Below are 19,748 nucleotides of genomic sequence, written 5' to 3'. Positions count from 1 at the left end.
TTATGGAAAATTGATAAGACAATCATCGTACGCTTAAGCCCTTGGTTTTATTGCCTATTATTCATTTCCATATACATTTTAATTGCCTTGCCCTGTCATGGCTACCCATACCACCACAAAGACTAGACCTCACGGCAAACAATCCTTGCACAGACATTATCATATGCATGTTTTTATCGTATCTATGGACACACTTTTATGATCTGCATATCTCTGGTGTACACACTGAAACCATAAAATGTGTGAAGAAATGCTTTGACTGTGATTATTTAAAGGCTGACAAATTTTTGCATAAGATAAAAAAATACAGTGCTACAGTGAAGACTCTGCTTGGGGACAGGTACCAGAAATTGTGCAATTCCGAGAATTTCGCATTTCCGTGGTGATGGAACAGTATCGTAAGAATATTAAACCCTTAAAAAGATCTGCTTTCATCATTAAAAAAACTTCTTTAAGAATAGATACAGTCCCATCAAAGCGTATAAATAAGAGCACATTTTTGATTCTTCTGGAACGGTTCAAAATTAGGTCAAGCTTCGATCCCAAAGATACCATAAATATGATCAGAATCACAGCTTACATTCAGCTATCTTTCCTGCATGTTCGCCTTCTGTTCGGCTAACGCGTAGCGCGTCATGCGGCAGCTTCCCTCGGTCTGCGTTTTGCCTGGGATCCGCGCGTTACAGCCTTCACGGGCCACTTGACGGTGCAGTAATGGCATCACCTCTTGAAAGATACAGTCATTGCTTGTCAACGTCCTAAAAATTTCCAGCGTAACACTGATTTATCTCCAAGCTCTTCCGAAGGAGCCTTCGGACGGTTGCCTGCAGACCTCTTCTTCTTCTATTGCTATAAGTTAGAAGTAAGTTAGTCTAGCCAGATAAGGATATTTGATTCCTTTGGCGAATAAACAATTAAAATAGAAATCTGTAACAAGCTATGGCATCCAAAGTTTTGAAGATTCGGAAAATCTGTTAATCATAGAGAATAATCCTAGCCACTTGATTGCAAAAGGCTCATTATTATAGCCGGATAGCACGAAAAACTTGAAGCGCCAATGTCCCTTGGCTGTTTGAACACCTGGCTTTTAGAATAATACGAATGGTAGAGCCACGGGCTCTTGAATGAAGACTTATCGGTTACATATAGAGAAACTGAGTACGGAGTATTAAAGTGCACATTATTGATCCCTTTGGAAGTGTCCAAAATGAGATCAATGTAGCTTCGACCCCATAGATTGCACCATCCTCCCCTCAAAGTCCGCGGCCTACATTCAATAACGAATAACCGGGAGATATATGTAGATTTCCTACTCTGATCTGTTTGTACAGAAGGATTAAGAGGTTTACTTTCCATACACAACTCCCTATGACATTCGACTCAAATCTGCGTGAGCGAGCAAGGCGCGTGAGTCGGGGGACGCAGCGGGTGTTAACCCCTTAGTACTTTACAAATAATTGTAGTAATAATCTCAACTGGGATTGCTTTGCCATTACATTGAATAATAAACTATATTTAAAGTAAATTCCATAGAATCTCAGCTCGTTTGGCGAGTGTTCGCTGTCGTGACTGGGTGGAAAGTGCCCGTCATCACCGTTTAAGGTTTTGCACCTCAATAATTAATTAAAGTCAAGTGTGTTTGTGTGCGTTTCAGGTTATCAGATGATAGCCGGTGTACAGACTAGTTCTAGCAGTAGAGAAGCTTATCATTTTTAGCACGAATGAGTATAAAAACATTTCTAATAAACCGGCCTCGATTCAGTTCGAAAGCGTTAGCGGAACGCAAAGTATTCAACGGTTCTCCCACACACAATCAAATCTCAAAGGTAGACAGAGTTTAATTATATTTAAATGTATCTGAAGCATATAATTTCTATATATAGAGATTTATAATAGCTACCATTTGTTTGTCAATCAAAAAAAAACAATGTAGAATCCGTTGGGAAGTGGAAAAATACAAAGCAATTGTGAATACATATTCCTGTATCAATTATTCCAGATGTCCTACAAAGTAGAAGCACTGCCCGACTCGTATGCCGGCCTGGGCGAAGGTCCCCACTGGGATGTGGACCGCCAGAGCCTGTACTACGTGGACCTGGAGGTGGGCTTCATCCATCGCTACGACTTCAGGCAGAACAAGGTGTACAAGGCCCAGATCGAGGGCGAGACATTCGCCTCCTTCATCCTGCCCATCGAGAACAGGCCGCAGGAGTTTGCGGTCGGCTGCAACCGGCGCTGTGTCGTCGTCCAGTGGGACGGCGTGGCCACCGTGGCCAAGGTCCTGCGCGTCCTGTTCGAGGTGCAGCCTGGCTTGGAGGACAATCGCATCAACGATGCCAAGACCGATCCTAGGGGACGCTTTGTGGGCGGCACCATGTGCTGCTCGGGCGACATCTTCACGCAGTGGAAGGGCGAGCTCTACAACTGGCAGGCTGGCGGCCAGGTCACCAAGATCCGCGGCGAGGTGGGCATCTCCAATGGCCTGGCCTGGGACGTGAAGGCCAAGAAGTTCTACTTCATTGACACCAACACGCACGAGGTCGTGGCCTACGACTACAATGTGGACACCGGTGCGGTGGCCAATCCCAAGGTGGTCTTCGATCTCAGGAAGATCCGACCCAATACACCGCTCTATCCCGATGGCATGACCATCGACACCGAGGGCAACATCTATGTGGCCACCTTCAATGGTGGTTCCGTCTTCAAGGTGAATCCAAGGTGAGTCTTTGCCCACAAATAACCAGAGTTTCCAGATAATTCATTCCGTATTCCTCCCCCCCCCAGCTCTGGTAAGATCCTGCTGGAGATCAAAATCCCCACCACGCAGATCACCTCAGTGGCCTTCGGGGGCCCCCAGCTGGACATTCTCTTTGTGACGACGGCCAACAAGTTCGATCAGCCCGTCCCCGCTGGGACCACCTACAAGGTGACCGGCCTCAGTGCCAAGGGCCTGCCCGGTGTCCCCCTGAAGATCTAGATTAGATTGTATATATATTATATATGTATATAAAACGAATTCAATTAAATGTGGTAGATTTTTGATAAACGGACAACAGTGATAAAGAGGAACCCATTCAGCAGGGGTTCTTCCCTTAGAAGCCAGGTGTTCAAGGAGCCAAAGAGCTTCGCTTCGTGTGGTCTAAAGAAGGCACTAGTTTTGGTGTATTTCTTGAAGTTTCTAATGATTTGAGAGGAGTTTCCACTGAGAAATCAACTGTGGAAAGTGGAAATCAATTTATTTCTATAAAACTTTAGTCTTATTTATTTTTCAGAACTTTCAAATCTCCAGGGGAATTCGGTATATGGAAAAATCGTAGTATGGAAAACATTTCTGCATCATATTTTATACAAAACTTCGTTGTATAGAAAAATGTTCTTAATAGAGAGCTTCGACTGTACTTAGCCAAGTCTGCTAATAATTTTTCACACGACTGTATTCAGGCGCTTGACAAAAAGCTGTTTGCTACCGAAGTTCGGGCCCGACTGTGCAAAAACAAACTTCAAGAAATAGGTGCGATCAGGGGCGTAATCAGGATGTATGATTTTTAAGCTTAACATTTTAATGTTATATTTTTTTTTAAAGATTTGGAAAATCATATAAAAAACAATTTTTTTTTTTCAAATATGCAGCGAAAATTATATACAATTCTTTTTCTGAAGGGTCCTTATGTGCCTGTTTTTTTCTACTTCCCTACAAAAAATCATGCCCAGGCGCTGATGTAAATTTTTTCATAAATATTTCTTTGGTCACAGAAATCACTGTTTTCGAACACCCTTAACCCCTGTAAATGCTCAAAATAAAACAAATCAAAATCCTATAAATATATAAACAATTTTGAGGCCAAAATTCATGTAGTACTATCGCCCCAAAAAGGTAGATAAGTGAGAACCACTTCAGACACCAAAAGCATATCATTTTTTGTGGTGAAATTGATCTATCGGTAGGTGGAGCACGCCCTTGGCGCCTATTTCTGAAGGACAAATGGTTTTGAGAGAGAGAGTGAGAGAGTTATGGGCATTTATTGGAGCACTCTTAAAGCAATATGTAGTACGATTATTATTACTTAATTGGCCAGAACAGATACCAAGATGGTCTAGTGGGGGCTCGTACTTCAAAGTTTTTTTCTCGGGCGGCATCTAATCTAAGGCAATCATCAGATTGTTGACGTATATATTTTTTATTATATTTACAGACATAAAGTCGAATAAAAGTTATCTTTTTAGTCGTAGCTTCAATCCCTGAAAATGGTATGCATATATTTACCGATTCAATGGTAAAATATGGGGTCCCCAAAGCAAATATTTGTTCTACTTTATCTAATCACAAAATTCAGCCTTTAAGCTCTTCGATAACACAACAATTTGTGGGAAAAATCAGGGATTAAATAGTTATGAATTATCAAAAAATCATCAAATAGAACCGATAAATATTACAATTAATGATTGTTGAATGCAAAGCGGATTAAATAGCAAATTCCAATTAAATCTTTAGTTCTGGAGTAGAAAATAAATAAATAAAACATCGTAATTTGTCAAACAAATATTCCCTTTTTTTTATCCAATGAGAAATAATTAATTTCTATAATACTAAATCGCAGAATGCCCACAAATCGAAATTGATTTAGCCCCAATAAATAATAAACCCATGTATACTCGAATTTGTGGCAATTGAAAGAGGGCAAAGGATGGGATTGTAAAGTGAAATGTAAACATCTGAGGAGGTCCCACACCCCCCACCCCCTCCCTCCCTCGCCGAGCAGCGACGCAATCAAAAGTATTTCCAGAGAAAGGGAGGGAGGGGTCTGAAGATGGGAAGATCGTTGGCACACAATTGTTTGCGCTGCACCCAAAACAACTGTCTCCACAAAATATATATGTATATGGGTAATAAAAGATACATTTATTCAGATACAGATACAGTATCCATATGCGCATTGTTTGACGACACGAGAGAACGCCACACACAGATACCCAGCCATAGATACAGATACATATGGCAGCAATAAACATAAAGAAAGACGAGAGCTGGGGCCTGGGGCTTGGGGCCTGGGGTCCGGTGGGACTCTCTGAGAAGCGCTTCGCTCCGTGGAACCTGCCACTTAAACCGCAATCAGAAACAAAATTGATTTAAATTTTGAAAATGTAAACAACACCCCGACCCCCCCTCCCTTCTATGACATGTGTGGCAGGGGGCGGGGGCAGCGCAATTGTGCAACAACAACAAAGGCAAAGGCAAAGACAAACCAGTGCCAGTTCAGGGCCAGGGATACAGGCAGTGCAGTGCGTATCGGCAGTGTAAGAACAGATTTTGAAAAACAGAAAAAAATGTATATAAATAAATAATATATAGTATACATACATATATGTACATATAAGAATAATTTAAACTTTGGAAAGCAGACAAAATTGAATAAATAAAATACATTAAAAAAAATATAATATATTTAATAATAAATTTACATATAATTTTAATATAAAACGAGGGGGAACGTTGTGAGTTGCTGCGGACACCGCAACTCTACGGTTATACCCGATACTAAGTCAGTATGGCTCTCCTCCGGCAGACGCCGCTAATATTAAACGACACGACAAAGAGTGCGTGCGAGAGAGACAGAAAATCAGTCTGAGCGTGACGTCGGGCGCTGCGTAGCCACTGCAAATTGATTTGTTCCTTTTAGCTATAAAAATGATCTGATCTGATCCAGATTCACCAATCTGATAGATATGGTCATTATCTATGATTCTGCGTTTTTAGTTTTCTCGTATCCTCAATATTGTGGATGCAACAGATTTTCGTCCTTTGTGGGGGCGGAAGGGGGTGGGGCGAAATTTTGAGATATACGTTTTCTAGTGAGATCTAACAGGAGTGCGGATACTAAATTTGGTTACTCTAGCTTTAATAGTCTCTGAGATTTGTGAATATCCCCAGACTTGCATCCTTTGCGGGGGCGAAAGGGGGTGTGGCAAAATTTTGAAACAAACTCGTCTCGGTCCGATATATTAGGAGTGTGGATACCAAATTTGGTTGCACTAGCTTTTATAGTCTCTGAGATCTAGGCGCTAATGTTTTACTCTAAGCAAAGCCGCCTATGCTACCTGTGTGTTAGAGAGAGACAGGGCGAGAAAAAATGAAATTGTTTTCTTGATGCTGGCTATAATAGTAATACGATCCAATTCAGATTCTGCAGTCTAAAAGATATGGTCATTCTCTACGATTCTGCGTTTTTTGTTTTCTCGTATCTTTAAAATTGTGGATGCCACAGATTTTTGCCCTTTGTGGGGGCGGAAGTGGGCGGGGCAAAGTTTTGAAATATTTTTGTAGCAGTGACATATCACAGAAGTCTGGATCCAAAACATCGTTGCTCTAGCTCTTATAGTCTTTGAGCATTAGGCGCTGAAGGGGACGGACAGACGGACGGACGGACAGACGGACAGACGGACGGACGGACAGACAGACATGGCTCAATCGACTCGGCTATTGATGCTGATCAAGAATATATATACTTTATGGGGTCGGAAACGATTCCTTCTGGGCGTTACACACATCCACTTTTACCACAAATCTAATATACCCCAATACTCATTTTGAGTATCGGGTATAAAAATATATAACAACTTTTGGGTGTCACGGGAAATTTTTATACGATCTCTATAGATTTCTACCCATTTTCTATCGATTTTTTATCGATTTTCCATCGAAAAAATATATGGTTTTGTTGAAGAAAATCTTATTATCGGTTTTTCATTACGGAAATTGATGAATAGCTTTTTAAAGACCGGGAAAAAGTCACTTATCATGTTAGATCCTCCATCAAAAAAAGTCATCAATGAATACCAGATATAGAGATACATAGAATCTCAAAAATCTTAATGTATAAAAACCTATAGATTGCTTAAAAAGAAATAAAATTCTTAATTGTACTTCGAATATAATTTTTTTTCCCCTTCCCCAAAATACGCTTCTGACAGAACTGCCTTATGTTTTCCACACGCACTGTACGGCCATAGGAAATGCCGCCCACGAACATTCCATATCACACATCGAATGGGGAATGCTTGCTGCATGCTGCATGCATCCAGTGGATGCCACACCCACCAAGGGGCAACTCTTTCGTTTGGTGGCCCCCACGCTAGAAAGCGTGGTAGAAAGTGTCAAACGATCTGATCGTTAAAAATATGAAAAGAAAGCCACGATAATAAAAATCAAATAAAAAGTAGCTTAAAAAGCAGATTTATTCTGGTTTTAATTGAATTAATAAAATCATACGAATTATGAATTATATAAGGGGAAAAAGGTGTTTCGGGGAGGGGAGGAACAAATTTTATTTTTATACGGAAAATATGCCAGAAGAAAACTAAAGAGTTTAAAGAATTCCAGGAGAGAATTTTGATATATTTTTTATAACTAAATTCCATTACTCTCGCCGCATATTTCTCTAAATAAAATGGAACAGGAAATTAAATCTAAGGATCCTTAAAAAAAATTACTTTAACAAGAAGACGCACTTTTGGTCTACATTTTCGTTAATATTTCGAATGATATATACGGTGCCAGTAATATCTGCTGTTTTAAGAGCTATTTAATAGAAATTTTCAAAACAAAATAAATTTTTCCCGATAAATGAAATAATTTTCTATAAGATTGGCTAATTTTTTTTAAACGTGACTTTCTTGCGTAATTTTGTACAATTTTTTTAACGAAAAATGGTCTAAAATTTCGTCGTAGAAATATATAACACTGAAATTTCTAGAAAATTATATAAAAATCGTACCCATCTATTCCTATCCATATAGTACCCCAAAAATATATCCCCACCATAAATAAATCATTATCAAAATGGCTCTACTTTTGGCAAAACAAATCTCTCTCCTTCTTTTCCAGCGACTACCAGAAAAAACCAAATTGCCGAAAAGAAAACCAAAAACCACTAAAATACCGCAAATTTTTTGTTTGAGCTTTTTGGGGGGGCTTTTGTTGTCTGCTAATGAAGCTTATGAGCAGCGCACAAGTCGCGACTCACTGGGCTGCAACAAAAGCAACAACAACAAAAACAACCACAGGCACAAGTGAAGCGTTGCAGTAGAGGGGAGGGGGGACACAGACAGAGAGAGAGAGAAGGAACCGCAAGCACAACAAAAGGAGAGCGCTTTTGCCCAGTCAATGGCTGCACCTGTAACCACCAAAGCATATGGCCCCTCCCTCCCACTCCTACCCTCGCTTGTAGTTCTGCCTCTCTCTCTCTCTCTGCGTACGAGACAAAGCACAGTTAGGCTGGGCTTTGGCGGTTGGTTCATTAATGTCTGACACGTTTGAGCGATCACCAAAACAACGTAAGCCATTCCCTTGTTGCTTTTGTTGTATATACTATGATTAACATTAAAAACGCATCTGATTCTGCAAACAGCCAGAAACAGAGACATGGAGAGAGAGAGAGAGAGGGAGAGAGCGAAGCCAAGCAGAACTATAGATTAATGTAGAATTATAAATGCATAAATGGCACGAACCCCAACAGCCATCCAAAAAAAAAATACCTGCAACGGAAGCGATCAATTACGTAAAACGGAGAACGCAAAGAGAGCCAGAGAGCTGGTGTTCTCTCTCTCCCTCTCTCTCGCCGTGGGAGACAGATAGGACACTTACCTTTTGAATGAAGGCAGCCGCCTCCCGGGCCACACCCACACCGTCCGCCGAACTGGCGTGCGTCGACGGTGACGTTGCGTAGACGAAGAGGGGCAGGGAATTGAAATTACGTAAAAATCCCACACTGTTAGACTCCGGTTTGTCCTTAAAGCGGCGGCAGAACAGCAGCTGTTTGTTGCAGGCAGCGGCCGAGGCCAGCAGAGGCAGCAGCGTTGGCGTTGGCGTTGGCGGGGGCAATTTGGGGTCTTTTTCTGCTTCTGCTGCTACAGTTGATTCTTCTGCTCCTCTTATGGGTATTGTCGTTGTTGTTGTAGCGGTAGATTCTTCCGTCTTTGTCGCCTTGGACGCCATTGACGTATCGCTATGCTGTTCTGCTGTTGTTTTAGTTGTTGTTGTTGTTGTTGTTGCTGTTGGCATGACTACGCGTACTATAAAACGGTGCTTGCACTCTTTTGGCCGTGGACGTGGGCGTGGGCGTGGGCGTACAGCTGCAGGCGTCCTTTCTTGTTGTTGTACTTTGTTGTTGTTGGTTGTCTTAGGGCGGCAGCGGCGGCATCATCCTCAAGCTGCCGCATGTTGCACAAACACACACACGAACGCACACAAAGCGAATGCACTTTAATTATCTACACGAAATATCGCACAAAGATCCACCAGACACGGGGGCCAGCCGCAGCAGCACGCACATTTTTTTGCACAAAAAGAAGAGTGGAATGGAGAATAGAATATGTATATTTATGTGTGGAAATGCACGAAAAAGGTCGTCTCTCGCAAACGAAGCCGAAAGCAGAGCGACAGAGATGGTAGGAGAGTGTGTGTGAGAGGGAGATAGTGTGCGAACGACAGAACGAAGGCAGTGCAAAAATAGGCCTGGCATGCGGTACATAGACTCTTTGTGGTGACCCAACGTTAGTTAACCGGATTGGGTCCTTATATATGCGTTAGTTACCGTCGAATTACTTGATTAAAAAGCACTTTTTGTTTAAAATATTTTGCAGACCGTCACAGTGTGACCAAAGTTGATCAGCCCAGCGAAATACCGACAAAAATACCAGAAAAACGCGAGCCCCATCGATACATCGATAACACAAAATACAGACAGTGCTGTAAGACGAAGCATTATCATTTATTATTGAATTTTATTTCAAAGGTCGCCCTTCTATGTGAGTAAAAATCCCGAAAAACTAATAAACGCAGTAAGCATATAAAAACATAGCTTCTCTACATCAATTGTTCCAAATTTTTCAGTTACTACATTCCGGCAGCCGTCGACAAGCGGTGTGCCACCTCTACTTTTACAATTCGAACATTTTGTGCGCTAGCAATACCGAAAATAGGATTCCAGCTCCAACAGAAGCGCCAAAACAACGGAAAAATCTCGTCGCTGCCGGAAAGCTTGCCACGTGCGTGTGTGCAATTGCAATTCAACTAGAAAGGAATTATTTGTTTGTTATTCGGGGCAAAAAGTAAATATTTTTTTGGACATTCATAATTATCTGGTGGTGGCGTTGCCAGCTAACTGTATCGCCTCTCTTCTCTTGCAGATATAATTCATAAGGCGTTTCACCACACGACTACAACACTACACGTACAACTGTCTCTGTCACGCGCAAGCCTTTCAGACTGCTGTTCGCATCGTGTCGGTCGCTCTTTTGCTCTGTTCGTTCGGTCCGCCTGGCCACAGCATTGATTGAAATCGAGTCAAAAAAAAAATAATCGTCGCCGTAGTCTTCGTCGGGTCGCCGTTTACACGCGCCAGAGCCAGTGCCAGAGCTGCAATATTTCGAGACAAGGGACACAAATTATAAGCAAAGCAGAGCAAATTCAAGTGGAGCGCAGCTCAGCCTTTGTGTTTCGTTTATTTTCCAGCGATTTTAGACACAAGTTCGGTTCCGTTTTCGACTCGATAAAAGAAGAACAAAAGAATCCGCGAACGAGCCAGAGCCACACAGACCAACCAAACACTCACACTCACACAACCAAACCAGAAAATCAAATTTCAATCAGAAAATGGCGTTAAAAAGAATCAATAAGGTATGTGAAAAAAAAAAACAAAAAATTCTACAGAAAGCATTTAGCAGCATGAAAAGTTGACAGAATAGCAAATATATATGTGAACAGAAATTTTATGCAAGAAATGTGAAACGTAGAAAGAAGGCACACACACGAAGAGGAAGAGAAAACGATACGAAACGAAACGAAAACGTGCAAAAAGGCGAACGCAAAGGGAAAAATGGGCGATGACGGTGTGCATTAATTACTGCGCCAGCAAATAAAAAACAAGTTTAGTTTTTAGTTGTGTTCCGATTGGGAAAAGAAATGGCCTAGGATCGTATCGGTTTGTCCTCGGGAGACGGGTGGCGGATGCGGGCGGGATTGATCCTGCTGTGAGAGTGTAGTGGCAACGTGTGCGGGAGTAGTGCAGTCATCGTTTCCGTTACACATGCATTCGAGCGTGTGTATGCTAAAGTGCAATGCAAATGCAAATGCAAATGCAGTGTATGCGTGTGAGCCGGGCACCTGGACGCATTAATGTAACTGAAGCATACCCTATAGCTCCCCGATGTTACCCAATACACGCTATATACATAGCAGGGCACACTCTACGCGCACAAATACACACACACACACACGTACACTCGCGCGCTCTCCACTCTGTACGGGTGTGTGTGTGCCAGCGCCGCAGAAAGATCCAGCAAAAAATAAAACAGCAAAAAGAAGCGTATAAAATTAACCTAACCCTACTTTTGCGCTGATAATTCAGAAATAGTGTTGCCCATGCATATATATACATATATACAAATATATATATATATATATGTATATCTACACACGCACACAAATGTACAGACTTCTATGTACAATGTCAATGTAGTATGCATAGGTGATTGCAGTGGTCGTCGTGGTAGTACATACAAAGTATGTGTGTGGCGAGTCAATTTCGATAATTATTTTTAAACTAGTGGGCTCCGTCCTTGTCCAGCAAAGCAATGTTTTCGCATTGGAATAATACAAATTAAGCAGCAACTGCAGCGCGGAGTGGAGTGTGGAACATTGGGCATGCAATGCGCCTGCTGCTCATTTTCCCCTGATGGTCTATGTACATATCCCCCCCGTTCGACTTTAGCACGTAGCATTTGCCTCGCTCTCGCTCATTAGAGAGAGCACCCGGAGTACACCCCTTGCAAGAGAGCGCTTGCTCGCTGCCGGCTCTAAAGGTTGCTGCGTTTGCTGGGGATATTCCGATTTTTGTGCAATATCAGTCGAAATTAACTTTTGTCAGGCAGCCAAATTGTATTAACATTTCGATTTGAGTGGTTCTTGCAGCCGGTTATCATAGTCATACCCCCACAAACACACACGCGAACAGTTTCTCGCCATTGATAGAGCCATCCCGTTCTGACACTCGCTTCTCGCTTTGGTCGACGACAGCTGGTTGCTTTCGCCTCTTTCTCGCTTCTTACGACAAAGCGAATGGGGCAGAGCCAAGAGTGTCGTTTGTGTGCGTTAGTTAGTGTTGAGAAACGCTGCTCGGCCGCAAAGGGGCCCAAATAATTAGTTATAAATTATAGTTAAACATAATTTACATATAAAATGACTACTTTATTGTTAAAAGTGAGTTCCGTTCCGTTCCTGCCTAGGCCTGTGCTGTGTATTATGTGAATAACGCTGTGTGTATACCTGTGTTCGTTTTGCGGCTGTGTGTTTGTGTGTGTGTGTGCGGGTCTGCTGACTGTCTCGTCGTTGACGCAGCTTAAGCAACAAAAGCAGCGCTGCTGACGCCGCCACCAGCGTCACAGCGCGTCATGGCCATTGAGTTTTTCTTTATTATAAACTTTATTTGTACATAAATGAAAATGAAATGGCGAGATATGTGGAAGGAAAAATCAGGAAGTAAAATTGTACTCATTCACGCCCCCAGGAGGTGTTTTCCTCCCGCCCCACTTTACCCGTCCCTCCCCTCTGCTGTGACTTCTTCAAGGTTCTCTCTCTTTTGCTGCTAGCTGTGGCCTCAATTGCCCAAAAAAGAACGAAATCTGCAAATGTGGGAATAAAACCAACCAAAGACCAGCCAGCTCTTTCGCACATGGTTTAAACGCCGATCAAGCTGTTCTCTCTCGCTCTCTCGCTCTCAATCCATCTGTGTCCTCTCTTGAAGTACGTGTTTGTTTGTGTGCTTGTGTTTGTTAGTTTTGTTTTTATTTCTCTCGTACATATGTACGTATGTATGACTCATGCAATGAAAGTCGCTCCACTTTGGCGGCGGCGTTGGCGTCTCATAAATGTTACCGTTTCTTAGGTTTTTCTTTCTTTGTAATTTATTTTTGCTCAACAGGTACAAGACGGGATGAGTAAGAGTGAGGGAGTGAGTGAGTGAGTGCGTGTAAGAGTGGGCGAGAGTGTCAGCACCAGCAGCAACCTGCACCTTCAAAAAAAAATTAATATATAAGACAAGTGTTGTTGTTTTTGTTAGGCAGCTATTTTTGTTATCTTCCCCGCCGCTGCTTGCTGCTTGCTGCTGTAACGTCACAAAGAGAGCCACAGCAGAACATGTAAAAAGAAAGACAACATTTTGGGGTGCCGTTACACATTAACAGACACGGCTACATATGTATGTACATGTGAGATGTTCTTTCCATCGCTCCACCACCACCACCCCTGAGCCCTTGTTGTTCGTGTGCTTGTGCTACCTTTTCACAGCACAGCTCATCTTTATTTCTTCGTTTTCCGTTTTTTTTTTTTCGCTTTTTGCCGGTTTACTTTGCACCGCATTCTCTCTCGTGCAGCCTGTGTGTGTGTGTGTGTGTGTGTGTGTGCGCCCCCAGTTGGCAGCTGTGCTGGCTATGGATGGCGGGGGTCGTAGGGTTGGGAGAACATCAGCCGCTCAGCTGTGTGCGTGCGCGAGTGCGACAGAGACAGGGGATGCATTACAAAGCCTGGCGACTGGCAGAGAGGAGAGCAAGAGAGAGGGAGAGAGAGAGCGCACCATTTGGTTCGGGCCAACGAACTTGATTTTTCGCCTCTCTTCTGGCTGGCCTGGCTCTGCCACGGGCCCGAACTGTCGTCTTCACATATAAAAATATTTATATTTTCAAAATGTGTTCAAAAATTCATTCAAATGGCGTCAGAACATGCAGCACTATTCACATTTTACATATGTACAATCCTTCTATATACTATACCAACCAATATACATTGTTTAATAATCTATTGTTAATTGCTTCCTTTTGTTTATAGGAACTGCAAGATCTGGGCAGAGATCCACCTGCACAATGTTCAGCCGGACCAGTTGGAGACGATTGTAAGTATTCTACAAAGATCTGTAGATGGAGACATCTTGCCCCCCCCCTAAACGTACTGGAGATAACAGGCACAGATAGATTATAGCCGAAAAGAGGCAGCCCATAAGTGGGTTAAGGAGAGTACAGTGTAGATGTGTCTTTACTCCTTCTAAGGTGTTGCCATACCTTGGCTTACAAAACAGTTCTCTTGGAATATACCCCCTTAATTAATGGCTATACTCAAATACTATCGATTGAGCATCCACGTCATGGAATCGCTACGTGACTAGGCAGTTATTGTTGTTTGCTTTTCTATTTGTGGACCCCACATATTGCTTTCGGTTTATGCTAATTTCTGTATTGCCGACGCTTCAACAGCTGATCGCTCAAAGTCGGACTCCAACAACAGTTTCCATTGCCTGTACATAGCGGTACAGTACACGAACTACTGTTATTGAAAACTGTGCGAAAGACACGGAGGGTCGCTCTCCAATGACGTCATATAAAAGTGAAATCGTGTAATTACATCGCATTGCCGAAGGTGATGAATGGTTGGGATGGTGTGGGTGTAGAAACAGCTGTAAATATTTTTTTATGACTGTACTACGACAAGCACTAAAGAAAGAGTAACTTTTGAAGTTAGTTTTTTCCATCTGAAACCACAAAAAGGTGTACTTTCGCTAACATATTACGGATATTAGGAAATTTAACATTAATTATTGGAAATTTGTTAAATTTTCTTTATATAGGCTCTGTAGAGCTTTCCCCATCCTTCTAGTGTCCTATCCTTTTAGTACTACTCCGGATTAGCCCTACCTTAATGTGTGTTACAGTCGTACTCCTCTGTGAGGAACTTCCGTACAATGAAATTATCTATATCAAGAATATCCCGCTCAAATAAATTCTGTATTACGAAATATCCCCTTGAGATTCGCTATATGGACCTTTGACTGTATAGTCCATAAGTTCAAGTCCATAAATATGATCTATTGCCAATTTTACTCTAGGTCTTTGTCGATCTTTTAGTGTTTCTTTGGTTGAGAATTTATGGCAATAGATATGCCTATATCTGAATCCTTTCTTTTTTATAATGTTGGCTTTATGATTTTCTTCGTTTCTCATTTCCGCCTCCCCGCGATTCCAGATTACACATGATTCAGTGCCACAAATCAAGTAAAACTATGAATAATATCAATTTTCATCGTTTACAGATAATTATGGTCGATTATTTAGCGATTTCACTCAATTTCTATCATCAATATTTAATCGTCCATTCAAATTAGTGTGTGTGTGAATTGTATATGCGAAAATCGCTTCCGTTACTGCTTATCAGGTGGTCTTGCATTTTTCACTCGCCTTATCATCATTATTATCAGTATTTTATTCGGAAAGTGCGCTCATTCGCTCAAGACCCCAACCCAACCCGTACTGGGCCCTTGGCCAAAAGTTTCCAAGTCGAGGGGGGGAAAAACAAAAGAAATTCAATGAAGGGGCGGGGCCTCAAATGCCTGCCTCCCACACTCTTTGTGTGTTGTGTGACGGATGTCTTCAATGTATTTATTTACTTGGAGTTTTATATATATTTTAGATCGTATTTCACCACAACGGACCTTCTACAGGTCCAAGTGAGCTTGGGAGGGTTTCATCACTCCCCCAGGCTACCGCCTGAACCTAACCTAGATCGTATTTTTACGCGAGACTGCCACTAAAGTCTAAACTGATGATCGCATTATTAGGCAAAAAGATATAGATCTCCAAAAGTTCTTAACTTAAGAGATAATGGTTTTTTTATGTCTTTTATTTGACTTTCGATGCATCTTTGCTCTGAGATCTATGCTTCTATAGCCCAAAGGCACAGAATGCCTGAAAATTTGAAAAACAAAATACATGTCGTGTGCGTGATGAGGCGTTTTACTGCTCAATTGGAGTCTCGCCTATCAGTTTTTGTTGAAAATCCAAAAAACCATTAAAATGATTCTTTCACGATCTTCTCTAAAGCTAGAAGGATGTATTACCTCCCAGTAATTTCTTCGCCCGCCCAAAATTTATTGATTATTAGCCAAGTGGCGACAAGGCTCTAAATAAATAAAAGAAAGAAGCGGCCCTGTCCAGCTCCCACTCCAGGCCTGGTTCTAACTGAAAAACGAGCCATGATTTGTGTAATTATTGTTTCTGGTCAGAAGTAGAGAAGGAGGTGGAGGACAAGGTTGGTGGTGGGGGGGGAGCTGCTGCAGCTGGGGCAGAACGTCCCAGTTCTCAGCGGTTTGGTTAGAGAAGGTTTTTCTTCGGACTCGCCCTGGGTCCCCGGGGTCCCTGGGATGACATTGACAGTAGAGTAGAGCGGCGCGCAGTAGCTCTGGCCATGGGGCTGGGGCTGGGGCCTGCTCGTGTCTCTCTGTCTCTCCGTCCGTCTGTCTGCCTGTGTTCGAGCGAGATAGCAAGCTGCTGGTGTTGCCAGTTGTCGGTGCCAAGGCTCTTTGGCTCTGGCATTGTTTGTTTTTGTTCTTCATACACGGGCCAACGCCAAAGAGCGTGCCAATGAGAGAGGCACATCTAGAGAGAGAGAGACAGTGAGAGAGAGAGAGGGGTGCGGGGCGGTACGGTGCAATGCAGTTGCTGCTGCATTTGTTTTTGGTAATGAGCGAGCGAGTTGGGCAACACCACCACACATACAGTGAAATGTGGCTAATGGGGGACTTGAGTGGAAAATTTATTGGAAATAATAGTCGTAATTTGTTCCTCAAGGTCGATTAATGAGACCTACAGAGGGGAAAAATTATAAAGAAAGTTATTAAATTAATTAGAAGGAATATCTTGAGCATCAACAATCTCTATAGGGCTAAAAATCATTGGGATAGTGGGCCAAATAAATAAATAAAATATATTCTAATTTATTTTATTTACAAAACATTTTATAATTTATTTAGTTATTTATAAAATTGTGTTGTAAGGCTCAAGGGCGGCCTTCAGGCTGTAATAAAGCCAAGGCAGTGTGAGCGAGATAAATATATGTATAAATTAGATTAGATTCAGTGTTGGTAAACGACGTTTTGTCGACTAGTTTACCGCTGTGGCACATGCCATATCCGTCTTTGAGTCTAGATTTCTCAGTCCCAATTTCTGTGCAATCTTTCTTGCGAATGCCCACTGTTTCAAGGCCCTGCCTCCCCCCCCACACAAAAAAAAAACACAAATACCAATTCTCCATAGTGCGATTGCATTTTGTACCCATGTATTTGCTCCACGTACTCGGCCATTATCTGCTCTAATGCGTATTTATCAATGTTTGACTAATGTACCTCTATTTTTTTCCTTCTCTTTTACAGTGTTTCACTGGCAAGCTACAATAATGGGCCCGGTAAGAGGAAGGCCACACAACAGATCAGATCAGATCATGGCATGGCTCTATCAAGCAAATATGTCGTTTGATTGATTCCAGAAGATTTAAACTAATTGTCTTGTTGTTTTTGCAGTTGAAGTTCGGATAGAGCAGAACATTCGGGAAAATGGGAATCAGAAGCGTGACAATCCATAGGCCAGTCTGTTGATAGACAGACCTTAGATCTGTGTAAACTTGTAGAAGATATCTGAGGAGGATTATGTTTAGTATACTCTCCTAAAGATGTTTGTGCCTAGCATAACTTTGTTAAACTTATTTTAAATGTGCCAAATGTAAGGTTTTAGGGCCCTTCCAAGACTGCCCGGAAGCGCAAAGTAGGGCCTCTAGAGGCTCTATTTCATCATCGTTTTTATGTGAATCATCGCCGGAAGTCTTGGAGGAAGAGAACCCGTATCTCGTGGCTAAGCGGTCGATGATGCTGAGACTCCTGTCAGTGCTGGCACTGTTCTCGGAAATTAGTCATGTATTATTTATATAGGAGACATGCTCTTGGAAATAGGAGTAACAAGAATATATTGCCACATATTCTATGAAGCTATAGCTGTAGAAGATCTAGGAAAAGTAATGCCTCAATTCTCGAGGACTTTAAAATCCCCGAAACACAGCCGCGACGGTTCATACTACCCCCCTAACCGGACAACTAAGGGCCATACTGGCCTATGTGGGGGCCCCGCTGAGGGCCGTCCTAATGCATAAAGCCACAGATTAAAGTGATCTGCATATATAATAATATAATAATAATAAATGCATATTCTATTCGAATATATACTGAAGATTATAGCCCAGAGTGGTAGTAATTCCTGAGGGATTAATGCCCTAAACGTTAGTCTAAACAATAGGGTTCGATAGGGTTTTGAAGGAACTTTCATTCAGTTCAATCAACTAAATTCATTTCATTATTGATTTCAACGTACAAAATCAACAAGACAAAATATTAGTTTTATTCTTTGAAAATATTTGAAAAATTCTTGACTAATTTCTGTTTCTTCATTTGTAATCTTTTGCAGCCGGACAGCCCTTATCAAGGAGGTGTATTCTTCTTAACTATACATTTTCCAACAGACTATCCCTTTAAGCCACCAAAAGTGGCTTTTACAACGCGCATATACCATCCAAACATCAACAGCAATGGATCGATTTGTCTCGATATATTAAGATCTCAGTGGTCGCCAGCATTAACTATTTCAAAAGGTATCGTATTACAGATTCTTTACTGAATTTTGTGGAATACTAAATCGGATTTTTTCTCTCTATTTGTTTGCAGTCTTATTATCAATTTGCTCTCTACTCTGTGATCCCAATCCAGACGATCCGCTTGTTCCAGAGATTGCCCGAATATATAAAACCGATCGGGAAAAATACAATGAGCTGGCACGAGAGTGGACTAGAAAGTATGCTATGTGATGCGTTCCAGATTGCAGTCCAACAAAAACAATAACAGCAACAACAACAACAACAGCAACAACATCAGCAACAAAAACAGCAGCAACAACAACAAAAACAACAACAACAGCAGCAGCAGCAGCCAACACAACACCAACAACAACAATTTGCAAAAATAGTCAAAAAAACCCAAGGGAATGGATCAGCTGCAGCCGCAATTTTGTTATTACTGGCAACAGCCGCCGGGCGGTTGACCACAAGAACAACTTCAATAGCAACAACAACAACAACAATATCAGCAGGAACTGCGGCTACAGCAAAAACAACAACAACAACATCCGAATTTGCAGTCAACCCAACAAAAGAAATAACCGTTACACCAACACCAACAAGATCTGGAACAACAACAACAACAACACCAATGGCAGCAAGATGAAATTGCGCCCCTGCCGCTGCCGCCGCCTCCGCCTGAGTGGCAGCATTCAAATCAACAAAAACAATAGCCGTCACAAGGGGAACGAGGGTCGTGCAGCAGTAGCAGAAGGAACACCAACACCAACACCAACAACATCGGCGGCATCAGCAGATTGGTGGAAGCAGACTGGGGACTCTTGGATCTGGTACTGGTACTGGGAATGAGAGGGTAGTGTTTGACCGAACAGCAGAAGCAGCAGCAAACGGCGCAGAGCAGCAGCAACACAGAAATAAATGGAAATAATTTAATAATAATTACTGAGAAAAAAAATTATGTAAGCATTAAACATTAAAAGCTAGACAGCTACCAACAACACAGCATCAAACATAATAAGTTTAAATACAAAGAAAAACAAAACTACAAATAAAAAATCAGCTGGAAAAATTATTATTATTATTATATTATATTTAAAGAACCGGAAAAATAAAAATTACAAAAATTCAATTTCAACATCAAAGAACTCAAAACAGAAACACCGCCATTGTGGATCATGTCTGTGGATCCTGTGGAAGTCATCAACTGCCGCCACCACTCCTTTGATTTGTAGAGCTTCTCTTCATCCCCAAG

At 41.9% G+C, this 19,748-nt stretch overlaps 3 protein-coding genes across 6 annotated transcripts in view; 2 read left to right on the top strand and 1 right to left on the bottom strand.

The window, feature by feature from the left end:
* jvl (javelin-like) overlaps positions 1-9,779 on the bottom strand; it is a 75,936-nt gene extending 66,157 nt beyond the window's left edge. The window contains exons 1-2 of one of the 3 annotated variants that reach the window (XM_001358185.5): positions 9,591-9,778; positions 8,642-9,267 (exon numbers count right to left, since the gene is read on the bottom strand). In XM_001358185.5, coding sequence (XP_001358222.4) covers positions 8,642-9,058 — 417 coding nt within the window. In that variant the 5' untranslated portion in view covers positions 9,059-9,267; positions 9,591-9,778. Of the gene's footprint in view, positions 1-8,641 lie in introns of all 3 variants that reach the window. The other 2 variants (XM_033376476.1, XM_033376477.1) reach the window with 2 other exon arrangements.
* On the top strand, positions 1,717-3,026 carry smp-30 (Senescence marker protein-30). The gene is made up of 3 exons (XM_015183474.2): positions 1,717-1,826; positions 2,000-2,718; positions 2,785-3,026. Exons 1-3 carry the CDS (start codon positions 1,722-1,724, stop codon positions 2,975-2,977), a joined length of 1,017 nt encoding a protein of 338 aa, XP_015038960.2. The 5' UTR covers positions 1,717-1,721; the 3' UTR covers positions 2,978-3,026.
* A 110-nt stretch (positions 9,780-9,889) lies between the features above and the next one.
* On the top strand, positions 9,890-19,498 carry eff (ubiquitin-conjugating enzyme E2 eff). Of its 2 annotated transcripts, XM_002137169.4 has the most exons (6): positions 9,890-10,107; positions 10,186-10,675; positions 13,880-13,943; positions 17,250-17,281; positions 18,331-18,514; positions 18,588-19,498. In XM_002137169.4, exons 2-6 carry the CDS (start codon positions 10,652-10,654, stop codon positions 18,725-18,727), a joined length of 444 nt encoding a protein of 147 aa, XP_002137205.1. In that variant the 5' UTR covers positions 9,890-10,107; positions 10,186-10,651; the 3' UTR covers positions 18,728-19,498. The 2 variants fall into 2 exon arrangements, with proteins under 2 accessions (XP_002137205.1, XP_033232370.1); XM_033376479.1 differs by lacking the exons at positions 9,890-10,107; positions 10,186-10,675 and adding an exon at positions 12,221-12,256.
* The last annotated feature ends 250 nt before the right edge of the window (positions 19,499-19,748 follow it).

This window comes from Drosophila pseudoobscura, chromosome 2 (genome assembly GCF_009870125.1).
Source record: "Drosophila pseudoobscura strain MV-25-SWS-2005 chromosome 2, UCI_Dpse_MV25, whole genome shotgun sequence".
Taxonomy (NCBI): domain Eukaryota; kingdom Metazoa; phylum Arthropoda; class Insecta; order Diptera; family Drosophilidae; genus Drosophila; species Drosophila pseudoobscura.
Note: the sequence above shows the minus strand (reverse complement) of the source record. Positions and strands in the feature narration are given on the sequence as shown.

What these genes read in the sequence shown, in the direction of transcription:
- smp-30 (XM_015183474.2), top strand. Translation starts at nt 1,722, where the DNA reads ATGAGTATAAAAACATTTCTAATAAACCGGCCTCGATTCAGTTCGAAA. An exon ending in CACACAATCAAATCTCAAAG is followed by an intron (nt 1,827 to 1,999) that starts GTAGACAGAGTT and finishes CAATTATTCCAG; the next exon opens with ATGTCCTACAAAGTAGAAGC. An exon ending in GTCTTCAAGGTGAATCCAAG is followed by an intron (nt 2,719 to 2,784) that starts GTGAGTCTTTGC and finishes TCCCCCCCCCAG; the next exon opens with CTCTGGTAAGATCCTGCTGG.
- eff (XM_002137169.4), top strand. Translation starts at nt 10,652, where the DNA reads ATGGCGTTAAAAAGAATCAATAAG. An exon ending in CGTTAAAAAGAATCAATAAG is followed by an intron (nt 10,676 to 13,879) that starts GTATGTGAAAAA and finishes TTTTGTTTATAG; the next exon opens with GAACTGCAAGATCTGGGCAG. An exon ending in AAGCTACAATAATGGGCCCG is followed by an intron (nt 17,282 to 18,330) that starts GTAAGAGGAAGG and finishes AATCTTTTGCAG; the next exon opens with CCGGACAGCCCTTATCAAGG.